The sequence below is a fragment of the Callorhinus ursinus genome, unplaced genomic scaffold (assembly GCF_003265705.2).
Source record: "Callorhinus ursinus isolate GAN/ISIS: 27379988/994484 unplaced genomic scaffold, GSC_fseal_2.0 scaffold51, whole genome shotgun sequence".
NCBI classification, from domain to species: Eukaryota; Metazoa; Chordata; class Mammalia; order Carnivora; family Otariidae; genus Callorhinus; species Callorhinus ursinus.
The window spans coordinates 9,481,316-9,504,072 of NW_027397113.1; the positions used below are offsets into that span (position 1 = coordinate 9,481,316).

The window sequence follows — 22,757 nt, forward strand, 5'->3', positions numbered from 1 at the left end:
ACATATAATTTGCATGTTCTATTTTCTTTTGACCTTTGTGTTGTAGGCATTATTACATGTATTAAGTGGAGCCATTCTCCCTCACTTCCCACATTTCTACCATGGCCTGAAGTAGGAGTTTTTTAAAGCCACTTTAAGAGTGGCTTCTAGTGTGTCTCAATGCCCCTTACTTAAAATTCCCCATTTGAGAAGCAGAGATTTATCTAATTGGTGATTTCACCCTTTCTGGGTTCTTTTTTCAGAATCGTTTGTATTTGTGACCCCATTTCTGAGAATTGTCAGGTCCCAGCACAGGGAGACCTATCATTTATTTGTAACTAGGTAGATAAGTTTAATTCATGGAAGGAGGTATCAGCAAGCTCATTTGGTCAAAGATTTAAAACTTGTTCTCCAACTATAGTAATCACAAAAAAGCTGATAGTTTCATCTACACCTGCTTGATTCTTGTATCTTATCTCAGCTGGCTCAGAACATGAAAGGAGAAAAAGGGGTGGCTATTTACTGGCCTGCTATACTAGTTTCCCAGGGCTGCTGTAATAAAGTATTGCATCTGCATGGTTTAACACAACTGAAATTTATTGTCTCACAGTTCTGGAGGGTAAAAATCCAAAAAGAATGCATTGCCATTGGCAAGAGAATTCTCCTTCCAAAGTCTTTAGGGGAGGATTCTTCCTTGCCTCTTTCAGCTTCTGGTAGCCAAGTGTTCTTGGCTTGTAACAGCATAACTACAACCTCTGCCACCATGCTTATATGGTCATTTTCCTTCCATGTCTCTGTCCAGATTTCTTTCTTCTTATAAGGATACTACTTATACCGGATCAATGGCCCACCCTACTCTTGTATGACCTCATCTGAGCTAATTACATCTGCAAAGACCCTGTTCTCAAATACTGTCACTTTCTGAGGTATTGGGGGTTAGGACATATCTTTTTTGGGGACACAATTCAACCCATAACAGTCTGTCTCTGCCCTGCCTCTAAGTTCATGTCCCTCCCATGTACAAAATATAGTCACCTGATCCTGATATCTCCAAAAGTTTTGACCCATTTTGACATCAACTCCAATGACCTGAATGTCATTAGATCAAAAAGCCCCAAATCTCATCATCTAAATTGTCTTAAATAGTTATGGATGAGACTCATACTATTGTTCATTTCAGGGTAAAATTCTTCTCCATCTGGGGACCTGTGAAACCAGGAAACAAGCTATCTACTTCTAAGACATAACTGGTGGGACAGGCATATGATAGATATTCCCATTCCAGAAGGGAGATATAAGGAGGAAAGAAGGTGTCATGGGCCCCAAGCAAGCCCAAAACCCAACAGGGCAATTGTTTAGATTTCAAGGCTTGAGAATAATCCTGTGTGGCACCATGCTCAGGGCCTGCTGAGGAGGTGGCCTCACCCTTGCTGTGGTCCCCCTCTTTAGGCTATTCTTATCTCAGCCTGTAGCATATTAAAGATGTAGTATTTGTGACTTGAAATATGTTTCTTTTTCCTATTTAATTTTTGGTTTTCTTTTTTATTATTTTATTTTATTTTTTCAAAAGATTTTATTTATTTATTTGAGAGAGAGAGAGAGAGAGCACAAGTGAGGGGAGGGGCAGAGGGAGAAGGAGAAGCAGACTCCCCACTGAGCAGGGAGCCCAGGACCCTGGGATCGTGACCCCAGCCAAGCAAAGGCAGACACTTAACAGATTGAACCATCCAGGCACCCCTCTTGGTTTTCTTCTTTTGCTTTTGTAACTGATGTACTAATTCTATACTTTATGCCATTGTCTGGTGGTTTTTGTGCTTATTATCTATTTATTTTTTATGCTCATTCATTTAATCTGTGATTTCTTTTTACACATTGGGCAAGTAGAGCCCATTACTATTTTCTTTGAAATGGAGAGCTCATTGATTTAATGTTACTTTATTAAATTTCACCTTTTCCATATTGACTGGTAAACTGATCTCCCATAAAATAATATTTTTTTGCCTATAATAGGATGTATTTCTCAACTCTCTGTTCTTTGATCAATTTTTCTTTTAGTGTATAAATACTCTGCCATTTTTTATTATAATAGTCTACTCATATATTTTCATTTCTGGTGCAGCAAGTTGTCTGGCCCTCCCCAACCATTATGTGGCTTCCAGACTTTCTTGGCACTTTTCACACAATCTTTTTTTCCCATCCATACACATTTTACAGTAGTTTTATTGCATTCCCTCCCAAACCTTTGTTGGGATTCTAAACGGAATTGCATCACATTTATGTATTAATTTGCAGAATCTTGCAATTTTATGATATTGTGAATTTGCATTCAAGAATGTAGTTTCTCAAGGTATTCAGTTCCTTTTTACAGCCCTCATTATGTTTTTACAGTTTTTGTTGTTATTTTGATTGGGTTATTTATTGTTTTTTTCTACTTCAATATCTAAGTGGTGATTTCTAGTATAAAGAAAATGTATTGAAAGCCTGGATGGCTCAGATGGTTAAGGGTATAACTCTTGACTTCGGCTCAGGTCATGATCTCAGGGCCATGAGATTAAGCCCCACTTCGGGCTCTGCACTGGGCCTGGAGTCTGCCTAAGATTCTCTCTCCCCCTCCCTCTCTAAAAAAAAAAATGTATTAATTGTCTATGTTTTTCTTTTACCCAGATACTTTCCTACTGTTTTGTTTCAGTAGTTTTTAGCTGAGTCTTTGGAGTTTTCTAGGTATCTTATCACTTTATCTTCACATAATGATAGCTCTGATCTCTCTCTGAGGTTTCTAGTGTTTCTTTAGTTGGACTAAAAGTGATTTTTAAATATTCCCATGGCAAAAATTTGGAGGAGATATAGCTTGCTTTTATATTTCTATGCCAAAGATGGTGGTCAAATTTCGTTGTTCTTCCATACCTTGCCCACTGCAACATACATCATTTACCATAGTTTTTTCATTTATATCTAAAATTTGGATCCAGTTGTTATTAAACTTGGTACTTACATGTGTCCAAACGTATTCGTTGGTGTCTGCATGATACGTGAAACATGCAATGCTTAATATTATTGTACCAACTATAGAAAAGCAGACACTTAAGATGTTCATAACAAGGCTATAAATAAGCTGCAAAGACAAACAAAGAAAACTGGTCATGGGCAGTATAAGCAGGGTTTGATGAAGCAATCAGTCTGTTGTCCACTCTAGAACATTCAAACTGGACATTTTTTATCTGATTCTCTGGAATCTTATTGACGTTGATATCAGGACTCTGCCTCAAATTTGTCTGGAACCCAACAAGATAAAGAAGTTTTTTCAGATGAGGTGTTTATTTATTCAACAAATAATTAAACAGTGCTGCAACATGCTAAACATTGTGTTAGGGATAAACTCAGGCTTCTACTCAAGCATCTCACAATCAAATGGGGGAGACAAGATGACAAACAGTTTCATTTAATAAAATTTCATAAACATCATGCTATGAATAAGCCTCAGGTCCAGGATTTGCCAGTGTCATTCCTACCCCAGTCAGGTCACCTTAGTACTTAATACCTTTCCATAGTTCCCAACTTCCCTCAAGATAGCATCCACTCTCTTTAAAATGGCACTGTGGACCTTGCATGACCTGTGCAGAGAAACTCTTCCCCTTTGAAAAGGGGCTCCAGGGTTTTATATATATGCATAAGGAATAGTTACGTTTTAAAGAGGATTTTTTTTTAATAATGGGAAGAAGGAGGTGATTTGATGCTGGTCAACCAAAGAAAGAACTTAAGTGGGCATACTAATTTTTGATTGTCTAGAAGGCAGTCCCCTTTCATTCCAGGTGCTCTCCTCACTGGTTTAGTCTTTTTTTTTTTTTAAATTTAAATTCAATTAGCCAACATATAGAACAACATTCTATATGTTTTTGATGTAGTGTTCAATGATTCATTATTTGCGTATAACACCCAGTGCTCATCAAATCAAGTTTAGTCTTTATGAAAGAAGTTTATCAGACTTTACCTCGACAGCCAGAAGAGAAAGGACCTACCTCCCTTTCTTCAATCTGTAGGAGGCAGATCCAGGGCATTGCCAGTGAAATGCTCCTCCTAAGGGTTGTGAATCTTGAGCAAGTAACTTAAAGATGAACAAAAGACTGGAATTCATTCTTAGAACTGGCAGCTGGGATGTCATGCAGTGGGGACAGTGGGACCCTTGGGTGCTAGACAGAAGGTATGATGTCTAGTGAAGGTAACAATATGGCCAGATTCTCCTTGCTAAAAAAACATAGCTATTGCACTTCTGGACTTTCTGTTCCTGCTTCTGGAACTTTCTCAGATCCCATGTATTTTCTAAGCTTCGTCCTTCACATCCTACATGCTATGACCCTGGCTTCTTTCCAGTAGATCCTATCTTCCCTTGATATAGCCAGATTCAGTTCACAGCAGTGGACAAAATTGAGAAAATGTATTATGGAAGAAAGAACAGTGTATACGAAATTTCAGAAGCATAGGAAAGCAGGTCATTTTCAGGGAAATGAAGCTTTCGGTGTGGCTGGAACACAGGGCATAAAGGGAAGTTGGATAAAATGTATCTGGAGAAGTGGGCAGAGGATGGATTATGAGGACTCTAGTATGCTGTGCTAAGGATTTCAATTTTATCTTTTTGAAGTGTAGAGCTATACTGCTGAATGTGTTGGCTAGAAAGACTCTTCCTTAGTACAAAGATAGGTTGTGGTACACACCAGCAAACACACTTACAATGTCTCTGCATGCCCTATGACCATTTATGAGGTCAGAGAGGCTTATGAACCAGGATCACCTATAGAAAGACATTTACGTTCCAAAAAAATCCTAATCAAACATTTTTTTCATTTTTTTTAATTTAAATTCAATTAGCCAACGTATCATACATCATCAGTTTCAGATGTAGAGTTCAGTAATTCATCAGTTGTATATAACAGTGCTCATCACATCACATGCCCTCTTTAATGCCCATCACCAATTACCCCATTCCCCCCACCCACCTCCCCTCCAGCAACCTATAGTTATTTGTTTCCTATAGTACGAGTCTCTCATGATTTGTCTCCCTCTCTGATGACTTCCCATTCAGTTTTCCCTCCCTTCCCCTACGATCCTCTGTGCTGTTTCTTATACTCCACATATAAGTCAAGCATTTGAATTAAATATGCAATGTTACTATTTTTGAAGCGTTCTGCTTTTGTCATGAGAGTGTGAGGAACTCCATGGATCAACTCAGCCAAATTAGTGACAATTACTAAAAAAAACCCCAACATTTAAAATTTCTGGAAACAGTCCTAATGGCCTATGACAAATGAAGAAACATCTATTCAAGAAATCTACAAAAGCTCTGTCAAAACTGTAGGAGTCTGTGGTATCTGAACCAAGATCCACACCCTTGCCAGTGTGCAAGACCAGTCTGGGTTGATGAGGGATCCTTCCCCGTCAGATTCCGCTCAGAGAACTAGCTAGTGCTATCTCCCTTGGAGGAGCAGGTCATCTAATGAGCATTTCTAATCCTGCTTCCAGCTACTTGCAACTGAGGCTAAGTTGCAGTGAGTGCAGCCAAGCGAGGGGGACTCTCTTCTTTTGCCTAGCCCCCACCTGTGGGATGAGGGCCTGATCTTGGTTGCAGTGCCAGTGAAAGTACTAGATGCCCTGATCACCCCTGCCCTTTTTTATGGGGTAGGGGTTCTATATCATGAGAGCCAAACAGAGACCTGGGGCAGCTCCAAGCCCTCAGCTATTAAAGTAGGGGTGTCACTCAGAGAGAAGCACTCCATTGTCCCTGTGCCATTCCCCCCACCCCCCGCCATCCTAGCACCAGAGCTCTGGCTCAGAGAATTTTTCTGGGGGAGAAGTAGACATCTTGGGGTGACTGTGGGTATACCTAAAAGGTATACCTGTGCACCTGCCCCTGAGGAGGAATTTAACACTGAGGGGGAGAAATAGACTTCACTAAATTATTTCAGCCAGCCTTTTAAAAAAAAAATCAAATAACAATAAGAGCCCTACGGATGCCTGGGTGGCTTAGCCGTTTAAGCAGTTAAGCCTCTGCCTTCGGCTCAGGTCATGATCCCAGGGTCCTGGGGTCCAGTCCCATATTGGGCTTCCAGCTTAGTGGGGAGCCTGCTTCTCCCTCTCCCGCTCCCCCTGCTCTCTCTCTCAAATAAATAAATAAAATCTTAAAAAAAAACAATAATAAGCCCTAGGGTCGAGAACTAGTGCCCAGAGTTGCTACAATATATTATTTAAAATGCCTAGTTTGCAACAACAACAAATTTGTGAGACAGGCAAAGAAACAGAAGCGTATATACAGCTATATACCAGAAAAAAAAAAACAGGCAACAGAAACTGTGAGAGTGGCCAGATGTAATCTTTATTAGACAAAGATTTCAAAGTAGTCATTATAAAGATGGCCAGAGAACTAAAGGAAATGATTAAGCAAGTAAAGGAAGGTCCGTTGACAATGTTGATGTTGACTACAGGACAAAATTGTTAGATATGGCAACAAGTTAGATAACCCATAGGAAATGGACAAATTCCTAGCAGGGTAAACTATTGCAACAGACCCAAGAAGAAATAGAAAATCTGAATAGATCTATAATAAATTAAGAGATTTGAATTAATAATAAAAAACCTTCCGTGAAGAAAAAACCCAGTTCCAGGGGCACCTGGGTGGCTCAGTTGGGTAAGCATCTGCCTTCGGCTTAGGTCATGATCTCAGGGTACTGGAATAGAGCCCCACATTGGGCTCCCTGCTCAGCGGGGAGTCTGCTTCTCCCTCTCCCTCCACCTCTCCCCTCACTCATGCTCTCTCTCTCAAATAAATAAATAAAATCTCAAAAAAAAAAAAGAAAAAGAAAAAGCCCAGTTCCAGATGACTTCAATGGTCTCTTCTACCATATATCTAAAGAAGAATTAATATCAATTCTTCACAAACTCTTCCAAAAATAGAATAGGAGGGTACACTTCCTAACTCATTCTATGAGGCCACTATTACCCTGATACCATAACCTGACCAAGGCATCACAACAGCAACAACAAAACTGTACACAAATATCTCTTATGAACATGGATGCAAAAACCTTCAGCAAAATGCTAACAAACCTAATCCAGCAGCATATAAAAAGCATTATACACCACAACCAAATGGGATTTATTCCACCAATGCAAGGCCAGTTTAATTTCCAAAAATCAATTAATGTAATACACCATAATAAAATAAAAAGCAACTCATGATCATCTCAATAAATGCAGAAAAACCATTTGACAAAAATCCAAGACACTTCCATGATTAAACACTCAAGAAACTAGAATAGGTGGCACCTTCCTCAACCTGGGAAGGTTATCTATGAAAAACCCATAGCAAACATACTTATTGGTTTGCTTACTTACTGCATACTCACTGAAAGCTTTCCTCCTAAGATGAGAAAAAAACAAGAATGTTTGCTCTCATAACTTCTACTCAGCATTCTATTAGTGGTTCTAGCCAGGGCAGTTAGACAATAAAAAGAAACAAAAGTCATCCAGATTGGTCAAGGATCTATTCACAGATTACATGTTCTTCTATACAGAATATTCTAAGGAATACACTGGAAACTATTAGAACTAATAAATGACTTCAGCAAAATGACAAGATTGATGTACAAAAATCAATGGTATTCCTTTACACTGGAAATGAACCATCTGAAGATACAATTAAGAAAACAATTCCATTTACAATAGCATCAAAAAGAATAAAATATTTAGGAATAAATTTAATAAAAGAAGTCCAAGACTTATACCCTGAAAACTAAAAAACATTTGTGAAAGAGTAATGAAAATATATCCATGTTCATATGGATGTGAAGATTTAATACTGTTAAGATCAATACTCCCCAAATTGACTTGCAGATTCAGTGTGATCCCTCTTAGAATCCCAGCTGTTTTTCCTTACAGAAATTGATAAGCTGATCCTAAAATTCATAGGCATTGAAAGAGACTCAGAATAGTAAATGAAAATCTTGAAAAAGAAGAGCAAAAATTGAAGGACTCCACTTTCTGATTTCAAATTGTACTACAAAGTAATCAAAACTTTGTGGTACTGGTGTTAAGAATAGACATTTAGACCAATGAAATAGAATTCCAAGTCCAGAAACAAACTCACAAGGGTGCCAAGACAATGTAATGGGGGAGAAATAGTCTTCTCAAAAATGTTGCTGGGACAACTGGATATTGACATGCAAAAAATGAAATAGGGCCCTTACATTACATCATCAACAAAAATTAACTCAAAATGGATCAAAGACCTAAATATAAGAACTGAAACTATAAAATGCTTATAAGAAAACGGGCATTAATCTTTGTGTCTTTGGTTTTTGCAATGGACTCTTAAACATGACATCAAAAGCAAGAACATCAAAAGAAAAATAGATAAGTTAGAGCTTCAACAAAATTAAAGCTTCTGGGCTTCAAAGGACACTACTCAGAAAGTGAAAATACAATCCACAGAATGGAAAAACATTTGCAAATCATATATCTGATAAGGGCTTGTATCTAGAATACATAAAAACTCTTATGACTGAATAATAAAAAAAGGCTAATAACTAATTTTAAGACGGGCAAAAGATTTGAACAGACATTTCTCCAAAGAAGACATGCAAATGGTCAATAGCATATGAAAAGATGCATGACATCAGTAGTCATCAGGGCTATGCATATCCATACCACAGTGAGATGCTACTTCCCACCCACTAGGATGGCTATCATCAGAGTTAGGTAATAAGTGTTGGTGAGGATATGGAGAAATAGAAAGCCTCACACACTGCTGGTGGGAATACAAAATGACATCATTCAAAGTAGTCACTTTGAAAACCTAGTTTGTCATTTCCTCCAATGGTTGAACAGAGTTACCATACAACTCTGTAATTCCACTCCTCCTTATATACTACAAAGAATTAAAAACATATGTTCAAATAAAATGTTGCACACAAGTATTTATAACAGCACTATTCATGATGGCTAAAGGTGGAATCAACCCAAAATGTTCAGGAATGGATAAACAAAATGTAGCATAGCTGTACCATGGAATATTATTTAGCCGTAGAAAGGCTGAAGTTCTGATATAATACACTACAATATCGATGAACCTTGAAAACATTATGCTAAGTGAAAGAAGCCGTTCATAAAAAAATTACATTTTGTATGATCGCCTTTTTTATGATTGCTTTTAAAATAAAATGTCCAGAATAGACAAATCTACGGTGACAGAACATAGGTTAGTGGTTTCCTTGGGCTGGGGAGAATGGGGGAGTGTGGTATGGGGAGCAGTAGCTAAATGGTACATGGTTACTTCTTGGGGTATTGAAAATGTTCTAAAATTGACCGTGGTGATAGTCGCACATATCTGTGAATACACTAAAAAAAAAAAAAACTGAATTGTACACTTAAAAAAACCAGAATTGATTAAGATGGTATATATTTACCTAGGCAGCTACGGATTTTTCCAGGTTAATGGAAATGAAAATAAATAGGTATGTTTTCAGAAAATAAAAGTTGTTGAATTCAAATATCTGGACCTGAATAAGGGGGCCATGTAATGCATTTCATTTAAAAAAATAATTTTAAAAATGTTCATGCAGAAGACATATACCCTACATTCTTTTTTCTGCTTTAAATCGGCGGTCTCCTCACCAGAACATGCCAGACGTGCTTTCACTCTATGGCTTTTCCAACGGCTGATCCCTTTGCTGGGAATCCTTGTTCCATCTGCTATCTGCATGGCTAACTTTCTCCCTCTGGCTTTGTTCCAATGCCTCCTACTTAATAAGACTTACTTGGATAATCTTACTTAAACAGCCCCAGTGGCAGCCCCTTTCATCTTTTCTTTTTTCCCATGCGAGTTATCACCTTGTAAAGCACATTGTATTATTTCCTTATTTGTCATGTTTATTGTCTTTATTCCCCTTTTAGGATATAAGCTTCACGAGGGTAATCAATCTTTGTCTGTGTGTTCACTCATACATTCTACACACCCAGAACGTGCCTGAAACTCAGAAAATATTTTTGATTGAATTGTTGGAATTTGAGCACCCTATATTAGGTGTGTTAGGTACATTATGGTACCTAAATATAACAGAATATTGTGTTGCCACTAGAACATTTTTTCCAAAGCATTTTTTTCATGACTTGATAAATAATTATTTGATTTCTCCTTGTGAAGTTGAGCCACATTAGCTTGGGAAATTCCTTGACAATATCCCTGAGGTAGAAGAGTCTGTGTTTCTGTGAGGAGTGATGTACTTATATCCCTGGGGAAAAAGCAATACTGGGTAACATTTGGGTCACATGTATACCCTGGAAATGCATTAAAAAGCTTAGCAAAAGCATAGGATAAAAACAATGTTAACAGTGGTAGATATTTAAAAAAAAGGTATAAAAACTTAATGCCTAAAGTTATAACCACCAAGCTGCTGCTGAGCAAAATAGCCTCCTGTATCTCTTTGACCCCATCCTTTTGGGAGGTGGGGGGAAAGTAAGCAGACCTTTCACTGAATTATGAAACCGTATTTCTTCAGTTTCTTTCACCAGTCCCTGAAAGCCACCTTGTCTTCCTTGGTAGGTTTTGGTTAGTGGAGCTAACATTTATTGAGTGCTCACTGTGTGCCAGGGGCTGCTGTTTATTTGCTCATTTAATCCTCACAATCGGTGGAGGTCAGGGAAGGAGGAGCCACGTGTTTTTCAAATGAGGAGAGAAGCACAGAGCAAAAAAGTTAACTTGCCCGAGGTTCACACAGTTAGTAGTAGGGTGGTCAGAATTTGAATTCAGGCAATGGACCTCTAGAACTGTGATCCTAACCACAGTGGGAGAAGTTCTAAAGGAAAATGTGACTCTTCTGCTGGATGTATTTTAGTAATACCTGATCTCTATTCCCATGATATTCTCTAGCCCTGGGTTTGCTGAAGGCAATTCTCTTTTCACACATTATTTTGTCTTATGCCGTTCATAATGAAACACTGATATACTAAACTTGCTCCACCTGCCTTTCCTCCCTTCTCAGGTCTGTTTTATTTGGTTATATATACCCCTTTAGATAGTTGAGATGATTTATTCCATCAAAATCCTCACACCTGATACCTTATAAACCTTGTTCTTCACACTGCATCCTCAACAACATCCATACTTAAAATATGCATTGAGTGCATCCCTGTAAAAATTGACTTCTTTCCTATCCAAATATTTGGAAAAGTTTTATCACCCCAAAAAAGCTGGCTCAGAAGTAATATTTTCTTCTCCTCAGTTTATGCCAGGCAATCTTTTTATCTTTGGCATTGCTCCCAACCATTTCAACATACCTTGTATTTTGTGGGACGCTTCTGTGCTCCTATGATGGTGGATCCCGAGGAGATGAACTGGGGATAGAAACAGTCACTTGTAAACACCCACTCCTGTTGATAGTCCCCTAAACAAGTACTTTTGCAATGCCAATGACATTCTTGAGATCTAAAGTATCACAGAATTCTCAGAAGAAAAAGGTTTTAATTACTTCAGTTCTGAGATGCAACCACTAGTAGACGCTCTAGAAAATGGATTCACTATTTCTCTGTTATAGTTGATACAGAGATGAGAAAACATTTTTAACCTCTTTGGTCGTTAAGGAGCTTTCTTGTTGGTGATGGGACTTAGCAATCTCACAATGACTTTAGGAGGAATGAGCAGTAGGTAGTTCACTTCTTTGGGCTGTCATTTATTAAGCTCATGATATAAATTATTAGTAAGTAATCCCTACTAGCCAGTGGGGCAGCTCTCACTTGCAAGAACTTTCCCCCCTAATCCTGTAAAAGGAAATAGTTTCAGAACTCATTTGATCTGAAGAGTGACAGGTTGTCTCCCACAAACATCATGTCCTGAGTGCTAACATCTTCTGCTGGTAGCAGTTGAAAGAATTGTTGTTTCTGATATATCAGGAACTTAATCATTTTCCCCAGGGGTATACCTTATGCCTGCCTTCAAACTGCCCATAGCACTAACAAAAGATGACTCATCTGAAGGGGACTGGGAATCTTGCAGTCCAGGAAAATGAGTTCCTGTCCTGGAAGCAAAAGCACCTTAGTCTGACACTTTACTTCTGGGTCACTCTGTAGAAGTTACGTACGTTTTCTAAGTCTTGGTTTCCTAATCTGTAAAATGGGAATCAATAATAGCAATCATGGAGTTGCTGGGACAATTGTATAAAACAGACCTGAAGCACTTTTGGAAGGTGCCCAATACACCCTAGTATGAAATTGAATAATTACTAGTTGTGGTTACTTTCTGCTGTGAGCTTCTTTTCTATATCTTGGACCTAGGATCCTTTCTGGGGGCCTTGTAATGGGTGATTCATTGTACTCTTTCAGCTTAAAGCATTTCTCTTTATGACCTACAATTCTTTCCCGAAGTTTCTTAGTGTTGGTAAAAGCCCTCAACTTGAGGACTCATGCTGTAGGAAAGTCTCTAAGGAAATGTCTCCCATCCAGAGCACTTATTACTATGTGTCAGAGCCCTTTCACAAAAAGTTATTACATTCAAATCTTCTCTCCCTGAAGCCCTGTTTTTGGTTGAGGAGTGCAAAAGGATGGGTAAGGAGCTCATAAAACCCTTTCTCCTCCAAGGGGAAATTTGGCTTTGGGTTAACTTTCTTGCTCTGTTCAGTTGGACACTTGATACAATTGGAGTATCAGTTGTGTTACTACATCATGTTGCTTATGAATATAATGACCCCTGATGGATAATTTCCTTCTGGATTGGATGTAACTGTGAGCAAATAATAACTTGTGGGAAGCCATGGCTTTGGGCTTCCCTGAGTGTAGTGCCTTATAATTGGGCATGTCCCTATTGGGCACCTCAGCAACTATGCCTATGGAATTATTACAATATCGTTACTCAAAATACCCACTTTAGAAATCTTGGTTTCATTTCCCCAAATTCCTGTTTGCCCTTCTATGTCTTTTCTTTTGTCTTTCCTTATGTAACCTCTCTAAAAATCACTACTATAGCCCCAGACATTAAGCTCAGTCAGGCCTTTGGGTTTTCACTCTGGAAAAAAAAAAAAAAAAAGAAAAAGAAAAGAGAAAAAAAAGCCTTGTAGTTATCCAGATAGCCACTCTCTTTATTGCTCTTCAAGCTCTCAAAATCTCATCTGCATGCACACCTCACTTTCTCAAGGAACTCATCAAAACATTCAACAAACATAAAAAGACTTTTCCTAAGTATATACGCTCCACCCCCACCCACCATTTTGTTAAGGCTGTTTCCATAGCAAAATGAGCTCCATAGAGTCAGACACTGGGTCTTTACCCATTGCTTGATTTCTTGAGTAGTTTACTGGACAAATTAAAAAAAATATATTAAAATCAATAGCATCACGGTTTACTCACAAATGGCAATGACCAAAATATGTAAGTTAGTGTAACCACGACAGGGATATAACCAGTATGTTTTCTCTCCTCTTCTTCGAGAAATAATGCAAAACAGAGAAACCCCAATGCACTGTAAATCAGGCCGTTCATGATTTGCACAGCCTGTGAGAAGAGAGAGCCATCATTATTACTCAAGTAAATGAGTACAATATGGAGACTGAAACATCATGGCAATATCCAGCTTATCCTGGTATTTCTGAAGTAGCAATGAAAGAACTACACGTCGGGGAAGAACCAAGATGGATAAAGAGAGGGCAGCCACAAATGGATGGTGAGGTGTCCACATTTATTTAAACAGGGAATATGTGCTTTTGTTTCATGGACATCCTCAGAGATATTTAATATCTAATTTTCCAGTTGGCTCTGGTTAAATAAAAAACAGAGGCCTATTTGTCTGGTTCAGGAGGACACATGACCCGAAGGAGGGCTATTGACCTTGAGGCTCACTCAGGCTCTGTCTTGACATCCCTCTCTTCATACCTTTGGATCTGTGAGATCAACTCTGGCTGGCAGGTGAGTTCTTGTTTTCTACCACTAACCCAAAAAGGTAATTTTGGACCTTGCCTTCATTCTTCATCCTCTCTTGTCTGAGAGTTGAGCAGTCTGAGAGACTGCTCTGTCCAGTCTCATTTTCTGTGCTGACTTTTGTAACTATCCTCTGGACCAGAGCCCTAGGCTTTGCTCAAAAAAGCATGAAGGTAGACTCTCCAATGACCCCTGACTCTATAATTCTTATGTGGAGTATTCTCAGGGGCCTTGTGTGGAGGCAGGCCTTACTCTCCAGATGGTGTAGAGCCATGGACACACACCAGTCACAAGGGTGCCTGCAACTACCGAAGCGGGCAGGAGAAGGTCAGTCTTTTGTTCTAGCCAGGCCTTCACCTGATTAGATGAGGCACATCCACATTATGGAAGGCAATCTGCCTTACTCAGAGTTCACTAATTTAAAAGTTAATCTCCTCTAAAAACATCTTCACAGGAGGGGGTAGGGAGATGGGCAAAATGGACCAAAGGGAATGGGAGATAAAGGCCTCCAGTTATGGATGAATAAGTCACAGGAATAAAAGGTACAGCATAGGGAATACAGTCAATGGTATTATAACAGTGTTGCATGGTGACAGGGGGTAGCTCCATTTGCAGTGAGAATAGCATAAGGTCTAGACTTGTCCAGTCACTACGTTGAACACTTGAGACTAATGTAACATTGTGTGTCAACTGTACTTCAATAAAAATAAATAAATAAAAAAATAAAGTATTGTATGGTGATTAACATAACATAATAAATAAAATTTAAAAAATAAAGACACATTCACAGAAATACCCCAAATAATATGACCAATTATCTGGGCACCTTGTGGCCCAAGTAAGTTGACCCATAAAATTAATTGTCACAGAAAAGTCAAGAAGTGGCTATTGGGTGATGAGACTCCTCTCCCTTGAAGTTTACACTGAGACAACAAAAAAGCATGCATTTATTGGTTACTCATGACTTGTTCTGGCACATGGGGAATGGCCATTTGGGATGGGATCAAATGAACTTGCCCACTATTGTCACATTCTTCAGAATCAACCCCTTTCTGGGCCATGAATCCACTGACTTACTCTGAGTTCAGTGGAGGACTCAGGAGGGTTTAGTAGGAGGAACTCAGTAGAAGATCCTAAACCCTTCATCCTCTCTGAGGTGGCGGATCTTACTGGTAGGCCAGTGGATGGCCTGTGACAGGCCTACCCTTTCTCACACACATTGCCATGACTGCTGTCCAGGCCAGATAAAGAGACAAGGAGCAAGCAATCAGCTGTAAAACACCATGGTGCTGGGGGATGAGGTAGAGAAAGCCCAGTGTCCTGCCCCTGCTATACATGAGGCTTTGTCGCATTAAGTTGTGCCTTGCATTCTAGCAATGGGCCAAATAACCACCAGCCAGCTGGAGATAATCATAGACTTGTTATACTGGGAATTTTCCAAGGACAAGTTTTAGTTTTGCTGGCTTATACCGAAGTGTGTTTTGAGCCCCCACAAATATTAGTGGTTAATACAAAAGGGTACAGCATTCTAAGGTTTAAGAGAGGTGAGAGGGAGAACATTGATATGGAATATGACCTCAGAGCTAAATATAGGGGGAGCATGTTTTGAGCCCAGTGTTATCAAATGGCCATTGGCCACAGAGCCCCAGTGTCTCCAGCCCCTTCTGGTTTTGGCTCCATCGCCTGAGCCTGACCATCTCATTTATGATCTATAAGCTTGTTTCAAACTGTTTACAAACAAAGGCAGAAAATGGGCCTTCTCATTGCTTATGAGATTCATAACCAGTCTCAGAGTGTATTTGTTAAAATCCTGGGTAGGTTGTGATGCTATTGAACTATTTAGAAACAGTTTGTGGATCTATAATTTGTGTCCAATTAGCTATGGCCTCAGAATGTTTTAATCAACTTTACTTCCTCGGGGGAGTTGATTGTAGATGTGGCCAATGTCTTCCCTTTTATGTCAGGAAGATGCAATACCCATCATTTATTAACCAAAACAGCACTTAGTTCTTACCCCCAATGCTCTGGTCTCCAATTTCAGGGTATAGCTTCGTGGCATTTTAATTAAGGTATGGTATAGAAATTGTAGAGAATGAATGGCTCCTATTCTGTAGAGAAATACAGAGAAAAGGTGAACTAATTATTTTTGAGGTAAGACACTTAATATTGCAGCCTCTGGTTTTCCACTACTTTCCTTGAAAGAAAATTGAGTCAACTCACTGATAACTTTCTGTCAAAAACCAGGAACTACTTCTCAGGTTTTATGTTGCCATCATGGTCTTTAAATGAGACTGACTAGTTATCTTTTGCTATAAGTGCCTCAATCTCATTATTTTCACCTTTTTAAAGAATTACCTCCTCCTATAAATCCCTAGGGTCACCCAAGTTTGGGATCCTGGTTGCCATGCTTGGTCTTCACAAGAATATCTCTCAATCTAGCCACAGCTGCTTGGATAAGTTGTGGGCATCTTATTGTAATTGTAATTGAATCATAGTTCCCTTCCCAGGAAATTACATTTAGCACTAAGACAATATAGTCCCAATCTGGGCTTGGAAAGAAGAGTGAAGGAACCCCTCGAGTAAAGAGATGGAGGGAGAATATTACTTTAAGATTCTAATGGTTCTCACTTCCCTGATTCTAGTTGCTTTTTTAGACCTATCTATGAGCCAAATCTTTAAGACAAATTCTTCTTTATTTTAGTTAAAACTAGTGTAAGAGGATATACATCAAGTGAAAATTTTCATAATGTTCCAGAATAAGGAACATATAAGGCTAGGTACTAAAAAAACCTGGGATAAAGGCAGTATTTTGCATCTTAAGTTGATAAAATTGCCAGAGGTTGTGCCTAGTAGCCTTCTCCAAGGGCTTATTGGTAGGTGATGGATGGTTCAGAGAAGTAGTTATGGTCAATTGAATTATTGTCCTCAATTATTGTTTCCCTTTTCTCTGTTATAGAGTTCTACGCCTTCACATGTTGCCTTGTGACTTTCAGTGTCCACCCTCCACTCAATGGAAGGAATATATCTCTATACCTTGCAGATATTGGATGTGACCCTGGACCATGCTTTGACAGATCCAATGTGAGGGACATGACAGACGCCAAGCTTGAACCCAAACCTGATGAGGTATTTTAAGTTTCTATCATTTCCCTCTGTTGTGAGGATATCATTTCCCAGGATTTTGCTGTACTTTAGTGTAAATCCCAGAATGAAGACACATGGAAGCAGGCCCACAGCTGACCTGCAACATCGAACAAAATTCCAGGAGGTGAAAAATTAATATTTGTTCTCATAAGCCTGAAATTTTGTGGTTATTATATCTACTACCCTGGCACCAACAAACACCTCTGGTTTATTAAGAGGAGGAGTGGGGAGAGAAGACAGAATTTTGGGAAATGAAGTGTTGGTAAAGCTACGGGAAGATAGAGAAATCACATTCAGAATAGGGGGTCCTTCAAGACTAACTTTAATTTCTCTGTTGGTGTCTGTTTTCCAGCAGATGCAGTGGCTTGCCCTTGTGTTGGCTAATCAAAGGAAAAGAGAGTTGGAGAGAAATTACATGGAGGGAGTGACTGCTTAAAAAGAGAAGACCAGGGGATGCTTGGGTGGCTCAATGAGTTGGTTAAGCATCTGCCTTTGGCTCAGGTCATGATCCCAGGGTCCTGGGATTGAGCCCCATGTCGGGCTCTCTGCTCAGCAGGGAGTCTGCTTCTCCTCCCTCTGCCTGCTGCTCACCCTGCTTGTGCTCTCTGTCAAATAAATAAATTAAATCTTAAAAAAAAAGAAGGCCAGGGCCAAGCCATCCCTCTACACTGCAGTTGAGGGCATAAAGTTTTAGGAGAAAGATCTCTCTGGTGGCCCTGAGCTGACAGGTGAGATTGCAGCTACAATTTTGCAGAGAATACTCTTAGTATGAGGGGGAAGGATGGCTGGCAAAGACAGCAAAAGAGGGGCTCACTTCCAGGGAATATGGCCGGATTCCATGAATTTAGATGTAATCAATAGAGCAGGGGGTTTTGATAGTCAATAAAGTCTCAAACCATAAGAATATATGTGAACTCAGACCCCTCCAAAATAAGTGTTTCTAGCTTGGTTCCCAAAATTTGCCCAACAGAAGAAGTAGAGCTTTTGCTCACTATTTAATCTCCTATGTAACTCTAGTGCCCACACTTGGTTCTCTGTCTTTTCTTTCACAAGGAATCAGGAGGGTAGTTACTGTAGAAAAGCATAATGTGTATGGACATCCTCTTCTTGAAAGAAAGCAAGGATACTGTTGAGAATGTTAGAGATAGTGCACAAAGGACAAAGAAACCAGGTTAATGGGGCCTTCACTGGCTGAGTTGAGACAATTTGAATAACCGAAAAAGAATAAAAATCATGACGGTTTAAAATGACCTGTCTATGAAAGGCCATGAATTCATCATGATACACAAAAGGGAAAATTTGAAGTGTTAATAAAGGTGATTATAATGCCTACGAAATGTGAACATGTTAGGATGTATTTCATTTTTCATTGATTTGAGAGGTAGGAAAGTGTAAGTATACATATGTGTATTTCTTTTCTTTTTTTAAGATTTTATTTATTTATTTGACAGAGAGAGAGAGCACAAGCAGGGGGAGCAGCAGGCAGAGGGAGAGGGAGAAGCAGGCTCCCCGAGGAGCAGGGAGCCTGATGTGGGGCTCAATCCCAGGACCCCGGGGTTTATGACTTGAGCCGAAGGCAGTGGCTTAACCAACTGAGCCACCCAGGCACCCCACATATGTGTATTTCATTTCTCCTCCTAAGTGGATATCCATTTGTAAAGCACAAATAAGTGTATAAAGATATAGATATTTACATGAATAAATATGAAAGATGGACTTGAATATTATGAGTAAGCTCTATGGTCCACTGGTGGCTATTTCTGGTATAAGGGGCAGGCAAGAGTTGATTAGCACCACAAGTTTCATTCATTTCCCAGGTAGAAAAGATGGGCAGTGATTAGCACTGAATGTTATTTACAAACAATCACTAATTTAAGGATAGGTCCACACTACATTTCAAGATGATCAATTAGCCAAATGTCCCACAGAAGAGAATTAACTGCTCAGACTCAGTCTATGATCACTTATTCAATGTAAACCCCATTATACTGAAGGTTTAAGGGGGCATTCATGCATTTCCAATTATTCTAGTTAGCTAGGTCAGTATATTGTAATGGTGGGATAAAGGAGTAAGTAGGAGGTGATGGCAAGGCAAAACTGAAAACCTTTCTTATTAATGTGAGAGGCAAGGAACTAAAAGTCCTGTAATATAACAGAGATTCACTTTCCAAAGAGACTCAGTTTGATGACCAGTGCTCAAATACAAGTAACTTTGGGCTGCTGAACCAGGTCCTAAAACTCCACCAACAATCCATGGATCTGACAACCCATATACTGCAACCTTGCTTGGAATGAGAAAATGTATTTTTTTGGGGGGGTCTAGTAAGATTATTTGCAACCCGAGTATGTTTAAAAACAGTATCTGGGGGCACCTAGATGGCTCAGTTGGTAGAGCATGTGACTCTTGATCTTGGGGTTATGAGTTTGAGCCCCACATTGGGTATAGAGATTACTAAAATAAAAATTAAAAAAAAAACCAGTATCTGTTTAAACTGCTATTGTTACCCTAGAAAATATAAGGAAAAAGGGAAGCTAAAAATGACAGAGTGCTTACTTAGCCAGGTACTTTTCTATGTTCTATACATGTACTAACTCATAAAGACTACTCATTAACCCTATGAGATAGGTACTCGGAAATGGGCAAATTCCTTGAGACAATCTACCAAGACTGAATCAAGAAGAAAAAGGAAATATAAACAGACTATTAATGAGTAAGGAGATTGAATCAGTAATCAAAAACTTCCCAAAAAAAAGAGTCCAAGACCAAATAGCTTCACTGGTTAATTTTACCAAACATTTAAAGAAGAATACAAATCCTTCATAAATTAAAAAAAAAAAAGGGGGGAAGAGGAAGGAACACTTCCAGACTTTTCCTATGAGCCAGCATTTCCCTATTTCCAGAGCCAGATAAGGACACTATAAGAAAAGAAAATTATGTTCATCCCAGATGAACATAAATGTAAAGCCCTCAACAAAATATTAGCAAACCAAATTCAATAGCACATTAAAGAAATACACCCCATGATCAAGTGGGATTTATCCCTGGGATGCAAGGATGATACAACATATAAAATCGATAAATGTGATACATCACGTTAACCAAATGAAAGATTAAAAAAATCTCAATTGATGCAAAAAAACATTAGACAAAGGTCAACATTCTTTCATGATAATAACTCTCAACAAACTAGGTATGGATGGAATGTATCACAACATAATAAAGACCATATATGACAAGCACATAGCAAATGTATTTAATAGTGAAAAGCTGAAAACTTTTTAGATCAGGAATAAGACGTGGGTGCCCAACCTCATCAATTCTATTTAACATAGTACTAGAAATCCTAGTGAGAGCACTTAGGCAAGGAAAAGAAATAAAAGATATCCGAATTAGGAGGAAGAAGTAGAATCGTCCCTGTTTGCAGATGATATGATCTTATATATAGGAAGATCTAAAGACTCCATCAAAAAACCGTTAAGCTGAAAATGAATTCAGGAAAGTCACAGGATTAAAAATTAACATATAAATATCAGTTGTGTTTGTATACACTGACTACCTGAAAAAAAATAAGAAAACAATCCCACTTACAATAGCATAAAAAAATACTTAGGAATAAATTTAACCAAGAAGGTGAGTGCACTGCCCTCACTACAAATTACAAGATGTTGATGAAAGAAATTTAAGAAGACATGAATAAATGGAAAGATGTCTTATATTCATGAATCATAAGAATTAATATTGTTAAAATTTCCATAATGCCCAAAGCAATCTATAGATTCAGTGCAATTCCTATTAAAATTCCAATGACATTTTTTTCACAGAAACAGAAAAAAACAATCCTAAAATTTGTACGGATCCACAGAAGTCTCTGAATAGCTAAAGCAATATTAAACAAGAAGAGCAAAGCTGGCAGCATCATACTCCATGATATCAAATTATATTACAAAAGTGTAACAATTAAAACATTATGGCATTGGCATAAAAACAGACACATAGATTAAAAGAACAGAATAAAGAGCCTAGAAATAAATCCATGTATATATGGTCAACTAATTTCGACAAAGGTGCCAGGAATACACAATAGGAGAAGAATAATCTCTTCAATAAATGGTTTTGGGAAAATTAAATATTCACATGTAAAAGAATCTTACATCTTATCTTATACCATATTAAAAAAATCAAATCAAAATGGTTGAAAGGTTTAAACATAAGACCCCAAATTGCAACACTTCTAGATGAAAGCATAGGGGAAATATTCCTTGATGTTTGTCTTGGCAATGAGTTTTTTGGGTCTGACACCAAAAGCACAAACAACAAAAGCAAAAATCAACAAGTGGGACTACATCAAATTCAAAAATTTCTGTACAGTAAAGGAAACAATCAATGAAATTAAAAGACAATCTACAGAAAGGGAGAAAATATTTGGAAACCATATATCCAGTAGGGGGTTAATATCCAAAATATATATGGAAACCTTGCAATTCAATAGCAAAAAGCAAATACTCAATTTAAAAAATGGGCAAAGACCTGAACTGATATTTTTCCGAAGAAGACATACAAATGGCAAACAGATATATGAAAAGATATTCAACATCACTAATCATCAGGGAAATGCAAATTGAAACTACACACCACACCTGTTAGTATGTCTCTTATCAAAAAGACAAGAGATAACAAATGTTGGTGAGGATCTGGAAAAAGGCAACTGTTTTGCATTGTTGGTGGGAATGTAAATTAGTTCAGCCTCTATGGAAAACAGTATGTGAGTTCCTCAAAAAATTATAAAAATAGGACTACCACATGACCCGCAATCCCACTTCTGGGTATATATCCAAAGGATATGAAATCACTATCTTGAAGAGATACCTGCACTCCCACGTTCATTTCAGCATTACTCACAAAAGCTAATATAGGAAAACAACCTAAATGTCCTTCAACAGATAAATGGGTAAAGAAGATGTGGTATATACATATACAATGGAATATTATTTAGTCATAAAAAGAAAAAAATCTTGCTATTTGCAACAAAATGGATTTCTCAAAGAACACTCCAGCCATTTCTGATTAGTTTCAGTTTCACCAATAGGCCATATTTTTTTGGTATGTTTATTTCATACTGACCTTTTAACTATAGACTTTAAGCACAGGATATGGCACATTTTAGGAGCTCAATGATTGTTGAATAAGTATATAATACAAACAAATTTCTACATGTTCTTCAAACATAACTGAATTGGCTTTCACTTCATGGTATTTTAGGTGATAGTTCTCAGTATATGATACATGGGCTTATCCATTCATGAAGTCAATTTCTTAAAGAGAAAGAAATTAGAAAAGTGTTTGGTATGTAGTAGGTATACACTAAATATAGCCATGATTATATTATTATTACTGCAGTCCTAAAAAGCAAGCTCAAACTCCAGATAGACTTTCATCAAATTTGGATGGAAAGTCTGGAACAGAATGACTTCAATCTAAGCTATGTGAATATACAAAATTCCCTTTGGGGACCCTGGAGACACACCTCAAGGTGATAAACACTGATCATACAAAATAGCTGAAATCCAAACTCAAGAATATCTCACGTGGAGATTTGAAGCATTAGGATAAAAAGAGAAAACAAACTAGGAGCCCAAATTGGGGGGATGCTGAGAACTGCAGGCCTGGGTTTATAATGGTGCTG

General features: G+C 38.3%; 1 protein-coding gene across 7 annotated transcripts in view; it reads right to left on the bottom strand.

Annotated features, from left to right (window-relative positions):
• LOC112829380 (membrane-spanning 4-domains subfamily A member 12-like) overlaps positions 1-22,757 on the bottom strand; it is a 122,791-nt gene that overhangs the window by 13,233 nt on the left and 86,801 nt on the right. For 6 of the 7 annotated variants that reach the window (XM_073883687.1, XM_073883686.1, XM_073883688.1 and 3 more), the window contains 4 exons: positions 15,944-16,037; positions 13,363-13,506; positions 11,302-11,358; positions 2,972-3,091 (listed from right to left, as the gene is read on the bottom strand). In XM_073883687.1, the coding sequence (XP_073739788.1) occupies positions 2,972-3,091; positions 11,302-11,358; positions 13,363-13,506; positions 15,944-16,037 (415 nt within the window). Of the gene's footprint in view, positions 1-2,971; positions 3,092-11,301; positions 11,359-13,362; positions 13,507-15,943; positions 16,038-22,195; positions 22,387-22,757 lie in introns of all 7 variants that reach the window. The other variant, XM_025878930.2, reaches the window with a different exon arrangement.